This window comes from Mugil cephalus, chromosome 22 (assembly GCF_022458985.1).
Source record: "Mugil cephalus isolate CIBA_MC_2020 chromosome 22, CIBA_Mcephalus_1.1, whole genome shotgun sequence".
NCBI classification, from domain to species: domain Eukaryota; kingdom Metazoa; phylum Chordata; class Actinopteri; order Mugiliformes; family Mugilidae; genus Mugil; species Mugil cephalus.
Genome location: NC_061791.1, coordinates 18,111,730 through 18,133,470, shown reverse-complemented (window position 1 = coordinate 18,133,470; position 21,741 = coordinate 18,111,730). Strand labels below are relative to the sequence as shown.

General features: G+C 41.2%; 1 protein-coding gene across 2 annotated transcripts in view; it reads right to left on the bottom strand.

The window, feature by feature from the left end:
* Positions 1-261: 261 nt before the first annotated feature.
* scube1 (signal peptide, CUB domain, EGF-like 1) overlaps positions 262-21,741 on the bottom strand; it is a 110,347-nt gene continuing 88,867 nt past the window's right edge. For both annotated transcript variants that reach the window (XM_047575473.1, XM_047575474.1), the window contains 15 exons: positions 18,804-18,926; positions 15,156-15,272; positions 13,143-13,265; positions 12,898-13,017; positions 10,972-11,070; positions 9,954-10,070; positions 9,639-9,797; positions 9,325-9,528; positions 9,086-9,247; positions 8,210-8,377; positions 6,649-6,810; positions 6,341-6,538; positions 5,401-5,553; positions 5,185-5,264; positions 262-5,105 (listed from right to left, as the gene is read on the bottom strand). In XM_047575473.1, the coding sequence (XP_047431429.1) occupies positions 4,953-5,105; positions 5,185-5,264; positions 5,401-5,553; positions 6,341-6,538; positions 6,649-6,810; positions 8,210-8,377; positions 9,086-9,247; positions 9,325-9,528; positions 9,639-9,797; positions 9,954-10,070; positions 10,972-11,070; positions 12,898-13,017; positions 13,143-13,265; positions 15,156-15,272; positions 18,804-18,926 (2,138 nt within the window). In that variant the 3' untranslated portion in view covers positions 262-4,952. The remainder of the gene's footprint in view (positions 5,106-5,184; positions 5,265-5,400; positions 5,554-6,340; positions 6,539-6,648; positions 6,811-8,209; positions 8,378-9,085; positions 9,248-9,324; positions 9,529-9,638; positions 9,798-9,953; positions 10,071-10,971; positions 11,071-12,897; positions 13,018-13,142; positions 13,266-15,155; positions 15,273-18,803; positions 18,927-21,741) is intronic.

Here is a 21,741-nt window from a genome sequence, read left to right as displayed (position 1 = left end):
CGGCACATGCAAAAAAAAAAGAAACAGAGACCAAAGAAAATCAAAGTATTTCAGCTCTCTTTTCAAGTAAATGGTGTGTGAATGATGATGATTAGTATTTCTGATACAGCATTCAGATCTGCTCCACAGACAAGAGAAATATTAGCAGTGTCAGCTGAAATAAATTCACATAGAGGCACATCCGAGGAGAGATAAAGATGCGGAATAAGCAGATACAAGCCGAGGCTGCTTCACAGGGACTCACAAAAGAGACGACATGAGTTGGTTTTCTGCTACTGTTTTATTTAATTTGTTCAGTACTGGAGTTTCATGGACCAAACAATGGCACAACACTGCGTTACACTTTCTCTCTTTGGGTACAACCGACTAACACAAACGTTAAAATTATTCCTCTACAAAAATGGACTAAAGTACTCACACACAGTCTCTTATCGCAGGCGCTCGGCACAAAAAAAACAAAACAAAAAAACACTCACACCTACCGCACTCTTCTCACGCTCTCGCACAGACCACGCACGCCCATTCACAATAGAATACATTCTCAGAAAAAAAAGAAAAGAAAAAAAAACAGAATAAATTTTAGAGCATTTTTTATCTTCTTTTTTTTTTTTTTTTAAACACTCATATTAAACAAGGCCCGCCTAAACAGGAAGCAGGCCCTACGTACCATGACATGTCAGTGTGGCAGCTATTTAGCAAGGCCTGGAACAATACCTAACAAGAATAGTCTTCTATTGCGGGGAAATATCCACCGAGAGTAAGCAGTAATCTCCTTATGTTTATGAGTTCATTCCATTTCTGCCGAATGTCTGTAAAAATACGTTTAATTTAAAATTATTCATCATTTTGTTTTTGTTGTTGTTTTTTTTTTTTGTTGTTGTTGTTTTTCTCTCCAAATACTTAATTTTTCATTTTGGAATTAAATCCTCAACTACAAGCAGTAAACCCCAGCTCTGTGCTATGCAGGACCATACTTGTGGTTTTTGCCTGCTTCAGCCCATTAATTACAAATATTTCACATGACCGCAGACTGTTTTGCGAAGCAGAAGCTTTTTGATTGATTTCCTTCCCTCTGGCCATTGGTTTCATTTCAGTGCACTATGAAAATCAACTTGTAGAGACCTGGAAAATCCATCAACTTTGTTTTCATAGCCCGTGTTACGGGGTTCGTTCAAGGAGGCTTTAGTGTCGGTGAATCCAATCAAAGACAAACTGTAATTAAATTTTGGAACTCGTGGACAGGGGTGAAGGGATTTTGGATATTTGTTGCATTACAAACAGGCCCAGCCAGGTATGCAGCTGACAGGTTTCTGCCCTTGATTGCGCTTAGCTTGCAGGCCAGTTGGTAATATGTTATCTCCCCAAAGTAAACCAGAGTTTGGGGGAAGAAAATAATAACTAGCGAGAAATTGGCCGAGAGTTTGCAACTTCTGCTACTTTGCAGAGCTCTGAGACATTACGGTGGTTTTCTACATCCTGTACGGGATGATTGCTGGAAGCGACCTGGCAGCATACAGTTAGGTCGAAAAGGTAAAGAGGCTGTTGAGTTCAAAGTGTATACTACACCTTGAAGTTCACTGAAGTGAACTGAAAAAGAAATACCCAAGCCCAACGTCCATTCAGCAGCTTTTGATGACATGATCCTCACATGGAGTTCAGCTAACTGGACCAGTGTTGCCTGAATTGAATTTTGTTTTGCATTTACTCTTTTCCAGACTGCATTTGTGTGTGTTTGTGTGCGTGCACAGAATGTGAACTGCTTGTCTCTATTTCTTAAGAGTAGAGAAGCTCCCTAGAACAATCAAATGGATTACATGACAATACATCATGTTATCACTTGGCTCCATAGCTGTTGTGGTGGTTGGCTACGGCAGTTTGGTGCTGTATCAGCTTTGACTGCATTGTTTCCTATGAGCAGGGTTCATTCATTCCGCCTCCTCCTGCATTAGTAAAAGTGTATTCTTTGTTCAAATTGTGTTCTTTAGATAGGACATTAATAAACTGATAATTTGTGAGCCCCTTGTTCAGGTTGTTACAGCATGTCACGTGCAGAGCATAGACTGTATATAAATATGAACAATGCACGCCAACTCTGACATGCTGATTTCCCGCGAGTAAGGGCAGTGTCTAATCAGTCTGATCAGTATGGTCCTAGAATGGCAACGTGGACCTGCAACACCAATGACCCGACCATGCCTCTGCCAGACTCAATTGCCTTTTTGTTCAATTAATATTACACTCATTACACTCCACCAATTACATTATGTATTATGTCGCGATTATGTATATCTATATTCACTGTATCTCAACAAAATTAATTTTCATAGTGTACTGAGAGTTCAGGAAACCTCAAGACCAATCCTTTAAAAATTATTAGTTACATGTGTGATTTGAAGTTAAGGGCAAAAAGCTACAAATCCTCCATGGCGGTGATTTATCCAGAAGTCAGCGGGCTCTGGTGAGCTCTAAATCAGCACTGACACTCCCTCATCTTCCTTGTGCCCAGCACAAAGACCAGACGCTGTCCCTCTTTATGAATGACACTGCTAAAAGGAGATTAGTCTCAAAAGAAGCTTTAACACCAATAGAGGACATGTGGATTCTTTTTTTTTTTTTCATTGTCAGGGGGAGAAGCTTGAGTCTTCTCGAATTACACAACAGTTAAAGCTGCAAGTGCTTCAGACACACAGACACTCAAGACAGAAGGTGCCTCTTGTTCCGACCGCGTCCCTGCCACCACATTCACCTTCAGATCCACACTCCAGTCACTCCATACACCCTTTTCCAACTCCAGTTGCTTTGTGCAGATATAGAGTCCATCTTCAGTACACGGTATAGGATGTTTATAGACATATTAGTACCAATGGGAATGACACAGAAACATTTAGTCGGATTATAAAAGAATAGCACAGCATACACACACTATGCTCCCTATTCAAAAGATTCAGAGTGCATGTATGTGACTTCAGATGTTGTTGTTGTTTTTTTTTTTTTTTTCTAGAACATGTATATACTGTAGTATATGTAGTATGTATTGCCATCATACAAGAAGCCTATAATGAGATGCTTCTTCTCTCTGGCAGCGATAGGACATGTTTGAGGGATGAAGCAGGATTTGGCAGTGAAAATACACACAAACCAGACCAACCAACACTCTCTTTACGGTGTGCGCTTAAGTTTAAAGTCTCAGGTTTTTATTTAAATGCTTCCCACTATGTGTGTGTGTGCGTGTGTGTGTGAGAACGGGGCTTGAAGTGACTGTAGCTGAGAGATTTTGGGGTAACTGCGAGCTACATAGTGAGAGCAATAACAGGAGACTCTTTCTCACACATCGCCGCCACTTGTGGCGCAATTTGAAACAAACATAAAAAAAAGAAGAAGGTAACAAATACGTAACTTAGATCTTTTTTTCCCCCTACAGTTCAAAATATAAAATTCAAGTGCAATTAAAGTTCCAAATATTAGTTACATCACATACATTTCTCTCTAAAGTAACACACCGTTACTTGCAGGTAGTTTATCTCCTCTTGTTATATATCTTTTTCTTAATTAAAAAAAAAATTACAATATACACTTTTTGTCTCCCCCAGTTTAATAATTCCCTGTGCTCCAATGGAAAAAAAAGCACCCACTGAGGCGGAATGGTATAAATCTTCCAATATTTTAACATTTCTTTCGAATCATTTTCCACGTTAAAATGTGTTTTAAGTGCACCGTTTGTTCTCTCGTCTCTGCCTCATGCACATCAGGGGCCAGTAAAGAAATCTAGTTGAGGATGCATCCGGGTGCTCTGCGTGGGCCGACGCATCCTTACACAGCCTGCATGCGCAGCTGTGCACGTCCACACCTTTGTTCCTATGTCATATCTAAAACATCTGCGACGTGGGCTTCCCAAAGTTCCGACATGTTCAGTATAAATATTACAAATCGACACAACAACACAGAGCAAAATCAAACGAGCAAAGGTAGAGCGGGAGGGAGGAAAATTGCAGAATAAGGGTTGTTAGAGAAGGCGCCAAAATGTAGGAAGCGGCTGAAATGGAGAAAAGAAGCTAGAGTACAAAGTGGGGAGAAACAGGGTTTGACCAATATGTTGGTTTGTTGATACTGGCCTTTTATTGGATACTGCTAGTACGTGATTATAACTGCATTTAAATGATTAATTATTACTTTTTCATGCTTTACATTATTAATACACACTTTTTAAAGAAATACTTGGGAATTTGTCTTGTTAGTAGGGGCACACTAGACCATGCTCAAAGATGTGGTTATGGTAGGATAGAAAGCTAGAAGAGCGGAACAGAGCTGGCCTCTCCGGATCATGTGAATAATTTGGTCTACTGTACATTTTATTCATTCTAAATGATCAATGTTTATATAATTGACTGTCCAGATTAGAAAAATGTTAAATGGGAAAAGCCACATGTGTGCCCTTTTACCATTGTCATTTCATTTACTTGTGCAGCGTGTCACATTTTAATTACACCACCTGTACTGTATTTTAAATAATTAGATTTAATATTACAACCAGATGTTACACATACAGTTGAGGACAACACATAATACTGGTTTGGTACAAATTGGTCAAATCTAGAGATATAATATATAAATACAATATGACTGGCATTTATGCTACATTATAAATATTAATATTGGCTGCTTTAAAATAAACTATATTGGTCAAACCCTGTTCAAAAAGCTACACTAACTGGAGGCCTGGCAATTAATGGCGTATTACAAGAGAGGGCTCAAAGATGTTGAAAGGCATCATGTGACAAGCAGGACAAATACAGGAAATAAAAGTATTTAGTCACAGAATGTGTATATATCGGTGTATAGACTTGGGCCGGGGAGAAGAAGAAGGGGGGTGGGGGGGGGGGGTCGTGTTACATTAGGTTTGCTGGATTTGGAATGACGCAGGATGACGGTGGAGGACAGTGGAGTGGCCCCGTCTATTTGTATGGCCGTAGGAACCTTGTGACTTTGGAGCGCAGCAGCTTGATGAAGGAGCGAGGGAACATCTCTTTGGACTCCTGTGCCGTGTACCTGAAATAGTTCTGGGGATGGGCCAACACGTCAAACAGGGCTTTGATAAGCTTCTTGTCCTGCAGGGACAATACAGAGCACATATCAGTTACAGAGACCAAGATCCATATGAACTTGAGCCTATGAAGCCTTCATTACCTTTAGTATTTCCTGGTGGTTCTCAGAGGCGTAAAGCCTGCCATCTCGAACTATGTCTTCTATCAGCTGCTGGTAGTCCTCTGCGAAACAGTAAGGTTGAGTGTGTAGTATAAAACAGCTGTAAGCATGACTTCCTACAATTACAAACTGACTCATGGTGGCTTCCACAAGACTGGGTGTCTCTGAACTGTCTGAACTGTGCTGAGGTGGACTCACCGTCATAGGTGACATATGGGACCTGGAAGCCTTTTCCACTGTTGCCCTCGTTGGTCTTGAACTGGATCCAGAGCTTGCGAGAGCGAGAGGTGAAGGCGATGGGTCGCTCGTAGGTCTGACAAGTTTCATAGGTGGTTATGGACGTGGGCAAGGCTGCATGAACGACACAAATGTGTTAGAGCTGTTCCACATCATTTCTCTTTGCCAGGACCATTTACTAGAACCATAGACCTATATAAGCATGGACAACGCTTCCTCACTCCCTTGCTTTGGGCAAACTCACTCTACTTTCCCGGGGATACAGATGGTGCCATCTTGCGAGTTTGGAAGTCTGAAAGTCTGTGCAGTACGTTCTGAGAGTGGAGCCACACAGAGCCACATCAATAACCTGCCCACACTACGTCCAGACTGCTTTTCCCTTCTTTAATAAAAATGCAATCTACTCTACTTGCACCAGTTACAAAGAAATGTTGGATTATAAAATGTATTATTATTAATTTTTGTCAAATTACTAACAAAAACTAAAATTATTAGAAAAATGTACCTAAATTAATGAATATCAAATTAACAACAAAAAATGACATAAACCCTTGGAAGAGATTTGACTTGTTCTTTAGTGTTTTAGTTTGACCCCATGTCCCATCCGCTTTGGAGCTTATGACCTATACTGCAGCCAGACACCAGGGGGACCTCTACTTGCTTTGGCTTCACTTTTGAAAAGCTGCTCTATCGTCTATCTTTATACAGTCTATTGTTAAAGCCCAAAGTGCTAGAAAAAACAAGTTGAGTTTAAAGAGATACAAGAAAATGTATTTTTGTACATCATTTTCCAGTAGTTATTGGAAACCTAGCCTAATGGCAATGACCCAGAATGTTCACAGAAATCTTAAACTTTTCTCAATTCATGTCATCATTCTTTCAAACTAAGTTTTCCGTTTACCGCTTTTCCTCATGACCAGCACGTCTCCACACTCATCCTCAATGGGGAGGAATATCTCTGGCACCACGATGAGGATACGCCTCTTGTGCGGCGGGTTTATGGTCCAGACACAGTCCACATTAGATGGGTAATCTCCAGGGTAGTTAGGAGACTCGATGTAGCCTGTGTACTCTCCCAGCTCACCTCCACACACCTGGTCTGAGAAAAAATAACAGAAACCTTTCAGTATTTCAGTCAACAACAACAACGGCCTCAAATGGTCTGTGTTCGATCGTATAGAAGCCGGATTAATGTAAGGGAAGTGTTACTTTTGCAGTGAGAAACATTGGTGGCGCCATCAAAGTCAGTGGTGGTATTTCCGGGGCAGGTGATGCAGTAGTTTTGCCCAAATTCAGACTGGTAGGTGCCTGCTGGACAGCGGATGCAGCGGTGGGTGCTGGAGTTGTAGTAATGTCCTGGAGCACAGTGCACTGAGCAAAAAGAGGGAGTAAGTGCACGGTATGACTAGATAAAGGTAATTAAACAGCAGGCCATCTTTTTTATAGATCACAAAGCTGCAATATCATTATTCATTATTATATGAAGGGCAGGCATATGTAGATGATTTCATCAACTTATCAGCTCATAGACATCTGCATTGGCAGTGTAATCACTGGCAAATAAGTCATTCTGTTGAAAATACCAATACTGCTTTTTTTGAAGCAGTAGATGAAAACCCAGAATTCAAATCCCGAAGTCAAGCATGACTAAGATTGCACAGATATGCTAGCAGCTCTGTAAGGCTAACACATATTTGCTAACTCACTTAGTTTTACACGTACACTACCAGTCAAAGGTTTGGCCACATCTTCTCATTCAATTTAATGAGAAAAGGTTTGACTGGGAGTGTACACCAATCAGTCACATCAATTAAACAACAGACAGGTGAAGTAAATAACATTGACCATCCTCTGAATATTCAATATTCTGTTCTGAGGTCCCTCCTCTCAGCCCATATCACCCAAAGGCCCCTACTAACAACATTCTGTTTCCAGACACCACAGGACACCCTCAGATGACCCATATCCATTCTCTGATGAGTCACAACCGTTTTGTAGGCACAAGGAAGACCTACACAGTAATAGGAAGGTGGTCATAAGGTTACACCAAGTCATTGTATTTGGTTATGGGAAATCCATTAAACAAACTTTACTAGACACATCAACCTTGTGGCACTAAAGGAAACAACAGGGATTAACGGCATTCGATTCCAGCACAAATTTTACCAGTGATATAGCGTTTTTGACTTCATCACACTATGTGTCTTCTTTCTCTCAGCACTCGTAACTACCAGACACTACATTAAAATGTTGCATGTCCTTTAAACTATAAATTTAATGGTTTGATGGCTTCATTTGTTTGTAGACATGGGTCCTTTAACGTTTGTTTGTAGTTTGTTTATAGACATGGGTCCTTTAAAGTTTGTTTGTAGTTTGTTTGTAGACATGGGTCCTTTAACGTTTGTTTGCAGTTTGCAGACATGGGTCCTTTAAAGTTTAATGAACTCATGTCTACAAACAAAGGAAACATCTCCAGAGTCTGCTGCAATCTTTTAGTAGCTGATATTTCAGTGTGTACTAAGGGGATGCTTTGACATTACCTTTCCTGTATTACACATACAGTTAAAAATATACAAACAACAATCTCTAAAATACTTTACTATGTACACACATTTACACTGGAAATATGACAGATAGTAATATGTAAATGAGGCTGCTGAGATAACACATAACCTAGTGTCTTTAATAGTGCAATGGACAAAAACTGTACAGATAGAGAAAGACATTAAGAGACACACCAACACAGGGACAAGCTGACCCGTGACCTCACCTTTGGCCTCACAGTCCCTGAAGGACATGGATCCTTCATACTTGGTCATGAGACCTCCTCCACAGGGGAAGCAGAGAACCCGGCCTGGTTCTGGCTGGTAGGAACCCAGTGGGCAGGCCTGACACGGGCGGAATCCGTCAGCAGAAAACTGACCGGCTGGACACTGACCTGTAGCATAGAGAAAATCACCTGTATTTTTTTTATTTTTTATTTTTTTTATCATTCTCTTGATGTGTTGGTATTTGTATTCTTTGTCACTCAAAGGAGTTTGAGAGTCGACAGTTTTCTGAACTCTAACTAACTCCCCCACAAAGACCTGACTAACAATAATAGTGGTATAAATACTAGTCTTTGCTATACAGCATAGGTCTTCAACAGTGGGTCTGCAAAAGTGCTGCAGGGAGGTCGCAAAATATTTTGTTCATTAAACTTTTTTTGATAATTTTTAATTTTCCCCCACAAATTTAAATTTCTTTAAATACACATTAACATGAATCCAACACATTTTAGTAAAGGGGTACGTGGTAGCTTAATATTGAATGCAAAATGATCATTCTAATGTATATTTATAAATAGCACTAGGCTAAGTTTAATATAGAAGAGATATAATTGGCAGAGGGTCTCTACTTAGTCTCTCTATCAGTTTAGGGGTCCTTGGCCTGAAAAACGTTGAAGACTACTGATGTACAGTATATTGGGTTCAGTTTGCTTTAATGGCCACAAGGTGGTGCCAACCCAACATTTATACATGCCTATGTGAGTATGGAGATACTCGATGTAGAGGTGACTTGTTTTTCTATATGGATGGATTCACAACCTCAGTCGCAGTGAGACTGAATACATTTAAGTTTATAAATGGGTAGGATGGTGAATTACCTCCACACTGAGACACATTCTTGGCACCAGCAATGCCCTGTCCTTCAGTACTCGGACATGGTTCGCAGGACAGCTGACCCACTGTGTCCTGGTAGGTTCCCGGAGGACACTGAACACACTGCTCCTGTTCCCCGCTGTAGAATGTCCCCACACTACAGCTCACTGTGGAGACACGCACAGCTTAGCGCTTCCTACGGCTTCCTGATACCAACAGGCTCGGGTTTAAACTGCAGACTCACCACACTTTCCCTCTCGGAGAACTTGTCCCGTGCTGCAGGTCTCAGCGCCCTCTGGTATCCTGGATGGTTTCTGGGCCACTTCGTACTCTGTCCCTGAAAACTGGATGTAGAACTGCTGTTTGTTGATAGACTTCCTGAGCGTCCTCATGGCGCTCTGCAGCTTCTGCTTCATTCTCTCACGCACGCACTCCACGTTGCACGAGTCTGAGGAGACACATGGTTAGACATTATTTATTGTCTGCGTCTCTGTGTACTGTGTATGTCTATTATTTAATTCCAAATGGACTTCGGACGGTTGAGAAAGACCACCACACCTGAGGCTTCCTCTTCCTTCATCTCCATCTCAAACTCAGCCGTGATGTGGGAAACCTCTTTCGAAGGAGATTTGCGCCCTCGTCTGCGCTTCTTTGATGAGTCGCATTTGAGGTTGACAAAAGTTACCTGGCAATCATCGGTGCAAGGGAACTGGCCTCCTTTGAATTAAAACAATGATAATAAATACAGGTGAAGGTGATGAAAGTAGAACAAACATGTCTTTATAGGTGCAGTTTTATTGTAGTTGTCCATGTACCGTTCACAACCACTGAGCTACTGATGTATTTCAACAATCTCTGTAAAATGTTCGTTACCTTGCAGGCTCGGCCTGGATGACTCTCTGTGTTTTTCCTTGTTGCGGGGCCTCAGGTGACACTTTGCATCTTTGATCTTAAACCTGGCCTTCTGTTTAATGGGCGACGCCAGGGTTTCTTTGGTCACACACAGCAGGAACAAACAGAAAACTGTCAAACACGACACAGTGCGACCAAAGCAACGCAGAAAATGTATCATCTGTGATTATTTAGTTGAAATACTCTGGAGCCTACTGCACATGTCTGGGCCTAATGTTAAAGCCAGCAGTGGTGCCAGAGCAGGGTGTGACATGGAATCTCGAGAAGGCATTTCATTGGTTAGTATACACCCCTGAGTGCCGGATGAGTCATCAACATTTGTAAATAGTTTTTCAGGAAATGACAAACTCTAAAATACCATTAAGGTCGGTAAAGCTAAATTCATGGAGACCCTTTAACTATTATTTAATGTGCTACACATGACTGCAGAAAATTAACCCCGGTCTCCGTGGTGCGAGTGGATGCTTTATTGCCATTCATAATTAAGTCATTCATAATTTCTCATACCAATGTGCACCAAAATAAAGTGCCTGGTCTGACATGCCAATAAATTACTTACAATAGCCTGCTGATGGCTACACGATTGGATATAGTGAGTTATGAATATATGGGGAGAAATTTCAGTCACAGACTGATAAAATATATATAAATATATATTAAAAAGTACACTCCTGCTGTGTAGTGAGCAGCTTGTCTACAGATTATTCTGCCCTACACAAACAGTATATGCTGTATGTGTCTCCTATGGTATTTAGGAGATAGTTTTCTCATCTCCTCACCAGAAGACAACATTTTAAGGCTTTTTTATTGTTTGACTGCAAAGCCACTAGTTGCAGGGCTGGTGTGTGTATTTAGCGTGACATCAATCCCTTGTTACAGGTTAAATCACAAACTGAATAATATAGTAGGATTATAATAAGTCTTACAATAAATGTGGAACCTAAAAAACACATTTTTCATCATGCTTGTTTTACTGTACCAGCACAGGTGGGTAAAGCAGCAGTAGTGTTCCTCTTCTGTGGAGCTTTACCAGACTGGACAGGCACTCCGCAGCTCAGTGTGTAGCTGTTCTCTGAGTCTGTAAGAGGCAAACACACACGTTTATACGACTATAGTGATAAATAAGATATCACGAGTAGGATTAGAGTCTAGGCAGATGGTGATTTTTTTTTTTTATGTGAAAAACATCAATTAGGCTGGAGAAGAACACAGCTGAGGGCTGAGAAGATAAATGTTTAACGGTCTTATTTTCCTGTTGTACTGAGAAACAGAGGAGGAACAGAGATCCCAGAGGAAGCTGTATCGCCATGTGACCTCAAACCCTGTTTGTGAAATTAAAGCCAGAATAATGAATCCTGTTTTTCTCTCTTGATACACACAGCATTGCATTTCTACTCAGAAATGAGCGATGAAGCCTGTAGAGATCATAAAAGTGTGACGATTAAATAAAAGCCTGGGCTGCGTTCAGCCACAGGAATTTACATGGCTCCTTCCCCCCTGAAATTAAGATGTCCTCCAAAAAGACAGAAATAACAAATATTTCACTTCACGCCTGAGCTATCCATCATTCTCACACAATGGCTGCCAAGTCAAACGAAGCAAAGGGCCACGCAACGGAAAAAATGGCACCATCAAAGAGCGTAATCGATTTACAGGCATTGGTTAAGTACTATCACAGGAGAAGCTGGGGTGCCAGCCAAGGTGCTGGGATGGGTAAAGCCAAGAAAACTTTGTGAAAAACACATCAGTCTGAGTGGAGAGCCCCCCCGAGGAGTCCACAAATACGACAATAAAGAGCAGCTTCATCAAGTGCTGGTGGAGCAGAGAGGAAGCGCGACGTGGAGCTGTAAGTGATATATGACACCAGCAGAGGGAAGCAAAGAGCACAGGATCAGCATGAGGAGCGTCGCTCAATAGACGAAGAACACAATAGAGCACGGGTGTCAAGCTCATTTAAGTTCGGGGGCCAAATACAGCCCAATTTGACCAGTAACACAACAGATTATTAACATGAACAACTTTTGTTGTTTTAGAGCAAAGAAGAACAAGTAAATTAGGAGAATGTTTATATTTAATAAACTATCCTTTAAAAAACTCAAATTTCTTAACAAAAATAAGTACAGTCTGTGCTATCAGTGCTATCTACTGTTTAGTCCTGGGTCTCAGTGTTGTGTTCTATCCACTTCTCATCTTTAAACAGCGCACAACATAGGGCTAGCAGTTATTTTCATTGAAAAATGACAGTCTTTTACGTAATTTTCGTGAATTTGAAAATTCACGCCACGCCAACGGGGCCGCTTTTGGCACCTGTGCAATAGAGGGCTTCAAACTGTGCAAATGATTTTAAATGAAAAGGGAGCTAACAGACCACGAAAGCATTCTTCTCTGTTTAAATTAATCACTTTCTCACCAGAAATGTTTCAAACGCAACATAAATTTGACCCATAAACATCTACTGATCTGTCATGATCAAGGTTCAAAATCTGATTTGAAAAGAAATAAAATCATTTTGAGAGACTTTTCACTGCCACTCTGCACAACTTCCCAGAACACCTGCTCTAAAGTGAATCACAAAAAAGAGGTAGTGTATATCTTTCCCAGAAGAGCTGAGATGACAAAAATCATATTCTTCAAAAATTAAAAGACGCTCTTTTCATCTCTGGTCAATGTATTATTTAATTCTACTAAAAGTCACTGAGCAATGATTAAAAACACATATGGAGAAAATAAGAACCACCCCTCACTGCTATAGGACTGCTGTTGTTTAATTCTTCAGTCTTTAAATTAATTATAAAGTAAATGTTGACGGTTAGGGTAAAGTTAATTTTTGTGTAAAGTTCTCCTGGAAGTTATTGACTAAGTGATGAAGTCATGTGTGTTTGTGTTTATATGTGTGTGTGCGTACCTGCGAGGAAGAGGGCATTGGAGGGGCAGGACAGCGAACACACCTCAGCTCCCCCGCTTTTGGTGCAGGTCAGCTGGGCCCTGGGTGCTGGCTTTCCATTGGGCAGACACTTCACCGCCTCTGAGGAAGACACAGAGTCACATCACCATGACAACCACCCGGACACACACACGCACACACACACACACACACACACACACACACACACACACACACACACACACACACACAGAGCTGGTGCCTACCGATGCAATCTTTCTTGTTCCAGTGGAGCTTCTGTCCTGCTGGACACACGCACTCATAGCTGCCCTGGGTGTTTATGCAGCCGTTCTCACAGCTCCCATTGTTGATGCTGCACTCATCGATATCTAAGACCAAACCACAGACAGCGTTACAGACATTGAGAGAGACAGTGAAGCCACCAGAGATGAGCATGTGTAGGCTCAAAGAGTTTGTCTGTCATCACAAATGAACATAGCATTGATATCTTATAGCATCTGAAAGGGTTCAAGCATGAACTTTATCCCATTTTCTTCGGTTCAAGTGTCTCTGTCCCTTTCTACCAGACCCAAGACCTTAAATCTTCTGCTACCTTCCAACCTAGGTTTCCAGTTCATATTTATTTTCCTGCCTTTTTTATTTTTATTACTTTTGGACAGTTTAATGGTTTCGTTGGCCAGCTTACAATAGGGAGATGAAAGGAATGAGGGGGTAGAGAGACCAGTTGAAGAGGTTTGCAGCTGGAGGTGTAAGCGTGGTCAACACCCTAACTCATAGTGGCCTTCGTTTCTGTCCACAATTTCTAAGTATGTTACAGTTCGCTAGAAAGTCCAGAATGTCTTAAAATATGACCTCTTCCACTCCTATGTTTCTGATTGATTGCAGCAGAGATGTCACATCTGAATCTGATCATCAGAGGCACTGTTTGCATCCTGTTTGCCGTGAGTGTTTTTTTCTCTTTTGTTTGGCCAAATCAAACAGCTTTGTGATCAGGAGTGATGAACTAGAAGAAACTTTAAATAAGTGGATGCAATAAACTCAAACTAAGTTTATATCTTTTGTCAGAGTAACAGCAACAATCTTCGTATCTTCCATCTACTTTCAGAATAAGGTTCATCTACTAAACCACGTCCGCTTGTGATGGCAGCTGTCTGAGGAAGCCATGCAAAGAGCAGATCCAGCCTATTCCTGCTGCTGTGATCGTGCTGACCTGTCCTTTACATCAGTGAACATTAAGACCAAAGTGCAAATATTACATTGAAGACTGCATTTTTTCAATGAAAATAACTGCTATCCCTAATTTGTCGACTGTTTTAGTGAGAGAAGTGGACAGAACATAAACACTGAGACCCAGGACTAAACAGCAGACAGCAATGTGCCCACATTGCACATATTTTTCTTAAGACATTTCATTTTTTTTGAAGGGTAATTTATTAAATGTAAACAATCTCCTAATTTACTTCTTTTGCTTTATGTTCTTCTTGGCACTAAAACAAATGGAAAAAGTCTGGAGTTGTTGTTACTTATAGGTTATTATTCTGTTATCTTACTGGTCCGGTCCACTTGAGATCAAATTGGGCTGTATGAGACTCCTGATCTAGACTAAACTGTATGTTTTGGTTGAGCTACAGGCACACAGTTGCACTGTATGCAAACCACAGACTGTATAAAGAAGGAACAGTTCTTCAAAAGTACAGCCAAAGCAAGTACAGCTCCCCCTGGTGTCTGTCTGCAGTATAGGTCATAAACTCCACCTCGACTGTGCTAGTGGATGGGACTTCGTCCAAAATAAAATACACGTCAAAAAATTTTCAAGGATGGTTTCGGTCATTCTATGTGGTTCATATAATACAAGGATACAATACAATCACTGGCTCAAAGGGAGGAAGTAAGAAAGCTAAACGCAAAAGCTGTACTAAGCAGTTAAAATAAAAGAGGCGCCACCATGTGGTCTAAAGGGGTAATGCTCAAGTATACAATGTTACAATGGGCACATATTTATATACAGTCTATGATGCAAACAGGGATGCAGACACAAAAACAGGAAAGAATACGCAGCTTATCTACTCCGTGGCAAGCTATTCAGGGGAACTGAGGTGTGAGAGTGCTTTCAACAGCAGTCAGCTCAACACACTCAGTGACCCCCACACCTACACACTCTGAAAAGCACTTTCCTTTCGGATGCATTTATACAAAAAGACACATTTTATCTACCGGCTGCGTCGTTCCATTCAGCACCATAAATACAACTCACTCACCTCCACAGTGCGTAAGGCCATACAGGATGTACCCCTTGTTGCACAGGCACTCAAAGCTGCCGGGGTAGTTGATGCAGGTGTGGTCACAGGTTCTTTCAAAGGAGCACTCGTCGATGTCTGAGGGAGACCAAAGAGATACGCGAGGAGGAGTGAGAAATACTGAGGCTCCGTGTGATGGAACGGACAGAGGAAAGTGACATCATCCCCCACAGACTCAGCAAGTTATGTCTGAATGGCTGTTTTTTGGCATTTTGCAGCAAGCAAGCAAAAAAAAAAAAAAGATATATTAGAGGATGATGTGAGTTTAACAAACATAAATCATACCAATAACAAGCTGCATTATATGTACTGTTGCTTTGTCATTTCTGACAATAGCCTTGTTTGTCCTAAAATTGAATCCATAATATTTTTGGGCTTGATACACATAAGGGACTAAGGCCCTGTTCAGATCCTGCATTAACATCGGCCATGGGTAATTGGATCACAAGAGGCCAGCTTACAGTACAGGTGTGAACACATCTAGAACATGTCTGAGTGTCCCGATCTAAGGCCACTTTTGCCGAGGATGCATGCAGAGATATATTTTAATCCGATGTGTGATTACAAGGACTTAAACCTAGCCAGTTGCTGGATGTTGATGCAAAACAAGGCCTAAATGTCAGCTTCTGGCCCTAACTCCTCCTGATATAAATACGTATCCTAGATGATTCACCCCCAAGACCACAGTTGGAAGTGGTCTGGGCCACTTGTGACCACATTCCTTCAGTGTTGTTAGCACACAATGCATCCTACTCAAGGGATTAAGTCAAAGAAAGCATACAAAGGCCATTTTTAATGATCCCCAGACAAGGCATAAAAGCCGTCTGTGATGGTAGTTCTTTAGCGGGGAGAGCCTAACAAACTAATCAATACATCTAAACAAGAGCAAATTCACATATTATATGTTTTGGTATGAGTAGGCAGTGCGTAACAGTGTCAACACGTGGTGAATCATCCATGTGTTCAAGCTGATGTATGCAATTTATCCATGTGGTTACCAACTGTTCACACCCAGAGATTTTTCTTTTCCTTGGTAGCCTCCAGTAAAGTAGCTTGGGTAAATAATAACTGAACATTTGTGGTTTCGGGAGCATTTCAGCACTAAGTAAGGCAAAACACTTTCTGGACCATAAATCACTCCACATTCTTTATTGTTCATTAATATTGCCGTATTGAAGTTACTGTGCAGAGATTTGGGGCAAAACCTATAAATGTACTCTACAACCACTTTCAACACTGCAAAAAAAGAGTCATAAGGGTAATCCACCACAAAGGCAGCAGAGAACACACAAACTCTGAAAGTGAAATTCATGTTCAAACTGCACAAATTATGTACATATGTACATTTTGTATTTCTATATGTGGAATAGACTGAGTACATGAGGGGAACTAAGTACATGTTGAAGGGATGGAGAAGGGTTAGGATCAAATAAGTGTAAAGCTTTAAGCGTTTAACCCTAGCTTTAACCCTAAGTGTAAAGATCACCCAGGATGAATGTTAGTACCAGATCTGCTATCTCTGCTTAATAACATTGTTACCTACTGTACAATTTTCCACTGCGGGTTATAATGACTGTGTAACAACCTGGTATTTACTATAGCCTTAGCAGTTTGAAGTTGACTAGTGGGTTTGCTGGTCTTTACAAAAAGTGTTACACCATCCCAAATATACAGTATGACAACATGATTTCAATGGTTTTCAGTTCAGAAATTCTTTCAGCCTCACATAAAAAAGCTCACATTACACACTGGTTCAGTCATATTCTAGTTCAGTCTATGAACACTGAGGATTTTTTTCCCTGCTGCATGGACGTAAAGGTCGTTGGGATTTACAGGCATTGCAATCTTAATGAGTCATTTATGGAGAAACACAAGCTGCTCACCCAGGACTAAAGAGACCATCATTAATCATAGTGGACATTATAGTAAACAAATACATGAACTCCACATAAACCGGACAAGAGCTCATTCTAATAAACCGGTCCAGAAAAACTTGATGGGACACACATTCGCTGTTACTTCGGTGTCTGCAGGAGCACGAGCGTGCATGGGTTTGCGCGACTTCCCGTGCATGTGTTTATACTTGTCCAGTGCCAAATATTATTAACCTACCAGGAATGGAGGGCAGCTTTTCAAGCTCACCTGGTTTATTTCAGGCTGTTCCGCTGGGCTTTACAGGGGCTAAAAATACGACATGTTATAATGGAGTTTGTCATGCGGAGGAAGTTGTTATGGCCTGGATGTTGGCTTGGTAAATACTCCAGGCAAATGTCCATGTGAGGACTTAGGAATAGCTTGCCTGTTTGGAGCTAACCCACAAGCACAGTTTACATAAACCGAGTCGGGCACACAGAAGTTGCCTACAGCTGTTTAACGTGAAAACAACATACATATATAAAAAAGAAAGTGGGTTTCTGGTGTGTGCTTTTTTTTCTGTGAGACCCACCCTCGGTCATGATGAGGTGTTTCAACAGCGTATTGCTGACATTTATCTAACTGCTGGCAACATCCTCTCTGCCTCTGTAAACATTTAGAAAAGAAGGAATCATCTGTTGAAACTGCTCATGTGGCTATGGCGAATAATTAATCTCTCTGCTTAGGTTTCTCTGGCAGTCCTGGCAAACGCTCTAACGCTGGCATGTTGTGTATCACCAGGAGACTTTTTTTGCTGGAAAGGTTCACGAGCACAGACAGAGCTGGCAGATTTAACATTTTAAGGTCACGGTGAAGCTGAGCACACTACATGTCAGCGGATAGGACAAACCTGGCAGCTATTGGCAGGCTCTAGGCACTGAGATCTGTGATGTGGCTGACAACACACAACACCACATTATTAAAAACTCCAAATGCACACACAACGCCTCACGTGTGCTTTTGGTTTTGGGCTGGGGACAAAAGCACCTCGGGGTTTTGTTGTTAATAAAAATCATTTTGTGTTTGTCTGCTCTCCCATCTCGCTTGCCGTGACTTGTAACCAGGAATCTGCCGTTGGTCGTATGAACAGAAACACTGATCGACATGTACACTACACACCCAGCTGTGGAAGTCAGCCACAATTCTGCAACAAACTTGAGAATATTGTTTCTAGGCACAGATGACTGGGCACACTTCACATTTACCCAGTCATGCATTCATTATATCCAGGTGTAAAGGCACAGCCAGATGTTACAGAAAGAATTGTTTGCAAGTTTGCACAGAGTGTGACGAGGCAACCAAGATCCTCTAGAATGTAAGAATCACTTAGCACCAGGGCTGCAAGAGCTGGGGCTAGGTGGAGAGTGCTTGACTTAACACCACAGACTGGCATGAACTTGGATAAAATATCAAACTGATTCCATAGTTTCCCTAATTTGGCTGCTTCTCACAATGTATTTAGCTGAGCTTCTGGGTATATATCAGATGTTTTTACTGTTGTTTTTACATACTAGTATATAGTAGTCTATAATGGCCATTGTACACCAATCACCAGCTAACAACTAAGCGGTCATAAAACTCTTATTTTCTTTACTGAGTGTGCTTAGATCTCACCGATGGTTCATCTGAACCCGACAGCCCAGCTAAAGGTGTGAATAGATAGAAGTGTGTGACAGACAGCTGTCGGACACTGACCTTGGCACGTCCGTTCATCCGTGAGCAGTTTGTGGCCTTTCTGGCAGCTGCACTCGAAAGAGCCCACTGTGTTGCGGCAGAAGTGATCACAGCCCCCATTGTTTTCCTGGCATTCGTCGATGTCTGGGTGAGAGAACGTGGAAGAATAAAAAGATTGTCCTCAGTAAAAGCTCAAAGCCTTGTCAAATTCAACTGTTGATTGGCATGTTCACTTGACTCCATCTCCATCTCAAGTTGTAGCCTCCTCCCATGATAGACATTTTGTCTTTGATACTCATTTTATGATGTTCTGTATTAATTTATCAATAGGGAATACCCTCTATGTCTGTGTAATGTACGCAATAGCACTAATGTTTGGTTCAACCAGGACCTGGCATTTATTCTTGTGGATGTTACTTAGACATGTTACACCCACCTAGACCAGACCAGGCCCCTCCACCGCATAGCTTTGACACTCTTTGATGGCGCAACCGGCACAAGACCTACACAATAATAGGAAGGAGGTCATAAGAATTTTGTGTCTGTGAAGATTCTCAGTCATCCAGGTCATGATATATCTGAATTAAAGCTAGAACAAAGACACTTATACAAGGGGCTTCTTTAGTTCTGGCTTCTTGAGTCCTTGGAGTTCTGCCTCCGTGCTCTGAATTACAGATTCTCACCCACATACGAGAGTCACAAAGAACAAACTTCAGCTACAGGAGAACACCAAGTCCTTTAACAGATATGGTCACCACCGAGTCCCTATACAGTACTGTATATCAAAAGACCGTTCTTCAGTGGTGTTGAGCAGGCTGACCACAAAGTAAAGGGTTAGCAGGTTGGTAACTGGTGGACCACATGGAAAGTGCTTTAGAGCAAGACACTGAACACTGAGTTGCAAACAGGTGCCTGGTACTGGTATGTGAATGTGTGTGTTCTTCTGTGAATCAGTGGGTGGGTGCCTTCACTGTGACTGTGAAGTGCTTTGAGAACCAGTAGATAGAAAAGCTCTATATAAATACAAGACCAGTTAACAAGCCTATCTGATTGTCTGTGTTTGTCGTGTATCTGTTCTTTCATGTGGAGTCTCACTGGGACTTTAAGTGTTCATTTCCTAATACTGTGCATCATGGTGTATGAAATGGAATGGGATGCGTGTTTAAGAGGGCTTTGGCAGGCATTGTGAGTCAGTCAGAGGTTTAGCTCTGGGCTTATTCACAGGGATCTCCGTCTCATCCCATGACACGCTAGTTACCTGGAACTGATGTAGTCAAGCTGCTGGTAGAGTGAAGAGTGACAGAAGCTGTCATATAAATAACTCTATTAATGCTCCTCACTTAATTAATGCGTGTGGCAGGGCAGCCAAAAAATCTGTTTATATGTGATAGCCTTCCTGTAATTAACTGCATAAGTCTTCTTTTTTTTCCAATGATCAGCTAACCTAACCCTAACCCTAACCCTAACCCTAACCCTACATGGGAGTATGAATGGGACAACAGTTTTTGGTTTTGTACAAACTTAATTAATAAGGATACTACAATTAGCACCTTGCAGATCTATGCCTACACCTACTAGTCATACACTATGATGTTACATCGCTATTTTACATTATAAGATTTCAGCTCATCAATAAAAATGTGTTTCGTGAGGCCACAGAGATCTTTGACCACCTTTGCAGGTGAGATGGACGAATGAAGGTGCAACCTGAAAACTGAGGCATTATGATGGGATTATGAATAAAATGAATGAAAAGAATGACAGGAGGTAACACTGATACACATTCCTAAAGGGTTTTCCATCGCATGCTACTAATTTGTAACAGAAACATAAAGAATTGATGACCATAACAAGGGTTCATTTTTAATATATGTGAAATCACATATACAGAATGCATCTGAAAGTATTCCAACAATATTTTCCATAGTTTCCCTGAAAATATCCGTTCTTTGCAACTAAAGTATCTAAAGATCATAAAGCAATATGGTCATACATGTCATAGTTATGGTTCAGGAACACAAAGTACTTAATGTCATAAAGCTCTAATTATAGAAAGAAAATCTAAACAGTGACTTACAGCATGAGATATACTATGTTTTCTTAAAAAAAAAAAAGTCTTGATTATCAAGTGATTATTTGCCAAAATAATATGTTCTTTTAAAGTGGATGGTTAGCTGCACTTCATAGAAAACCTGGAAGCAAACGTGAGGGAAACGTGTATAAAGTCACTTTTGGCCTTTTTATGAAATGATTGTTTGATCCTGCCAAGCATGGAGAGGTGAGAATAAAACCTGGATACTTGAACACTAGGCCAGGTGTGGCGCACCAATCTGGGGGCACGGATTCTGAAATAATGATCGGCTTTAAAATGCCTTCAAGGCACCATGTTTAGTGCCAACCTCAAACTTCCTGCTTCTATCTCTTAGAGGTGGTTCAGGCTTCCGTGTCAATTTGAAGCCATAACTACGCCGACAGTCCAGACCAGTCCAAATCCCTGAGCTGTAGCTGGTGTGCACCACCAGCTATGGCTCAGGGATGCAACTACACCTTGAGGCAATGCAGACAGCAAGAGCTGTGACTGGTCCGCTTGGTAGTAGCATAATTCTGCTTTAGTATTTTCGGTTGCTTCTCCGTCTCCACAATTTTCGAATTGATTGTTTTGGATCAATGAAGATGGAACGCATGGAGGAAAGGTTAACTGCGGAGGTACAGAAATACATTTGTATGACTTTTTTTCAGTGAAATTATGGCAAAATTTCAGTTTCCAGCATCAGTCATGTACATAGGTTGTGGCGTTTATATCTCATAGTACCCAAATAACTTGCCCCTTTTACTGGAAAGATTTAAGTTGGTAGGGTGAAAGAGGACCAGGTAGAAGAGGAAAGGAGTAGTGGGAGCAAAGAAGTAGGGAGACGGGACAATAGTACGGCAGATTACACAAGCTAAGCCCTTTTTGATT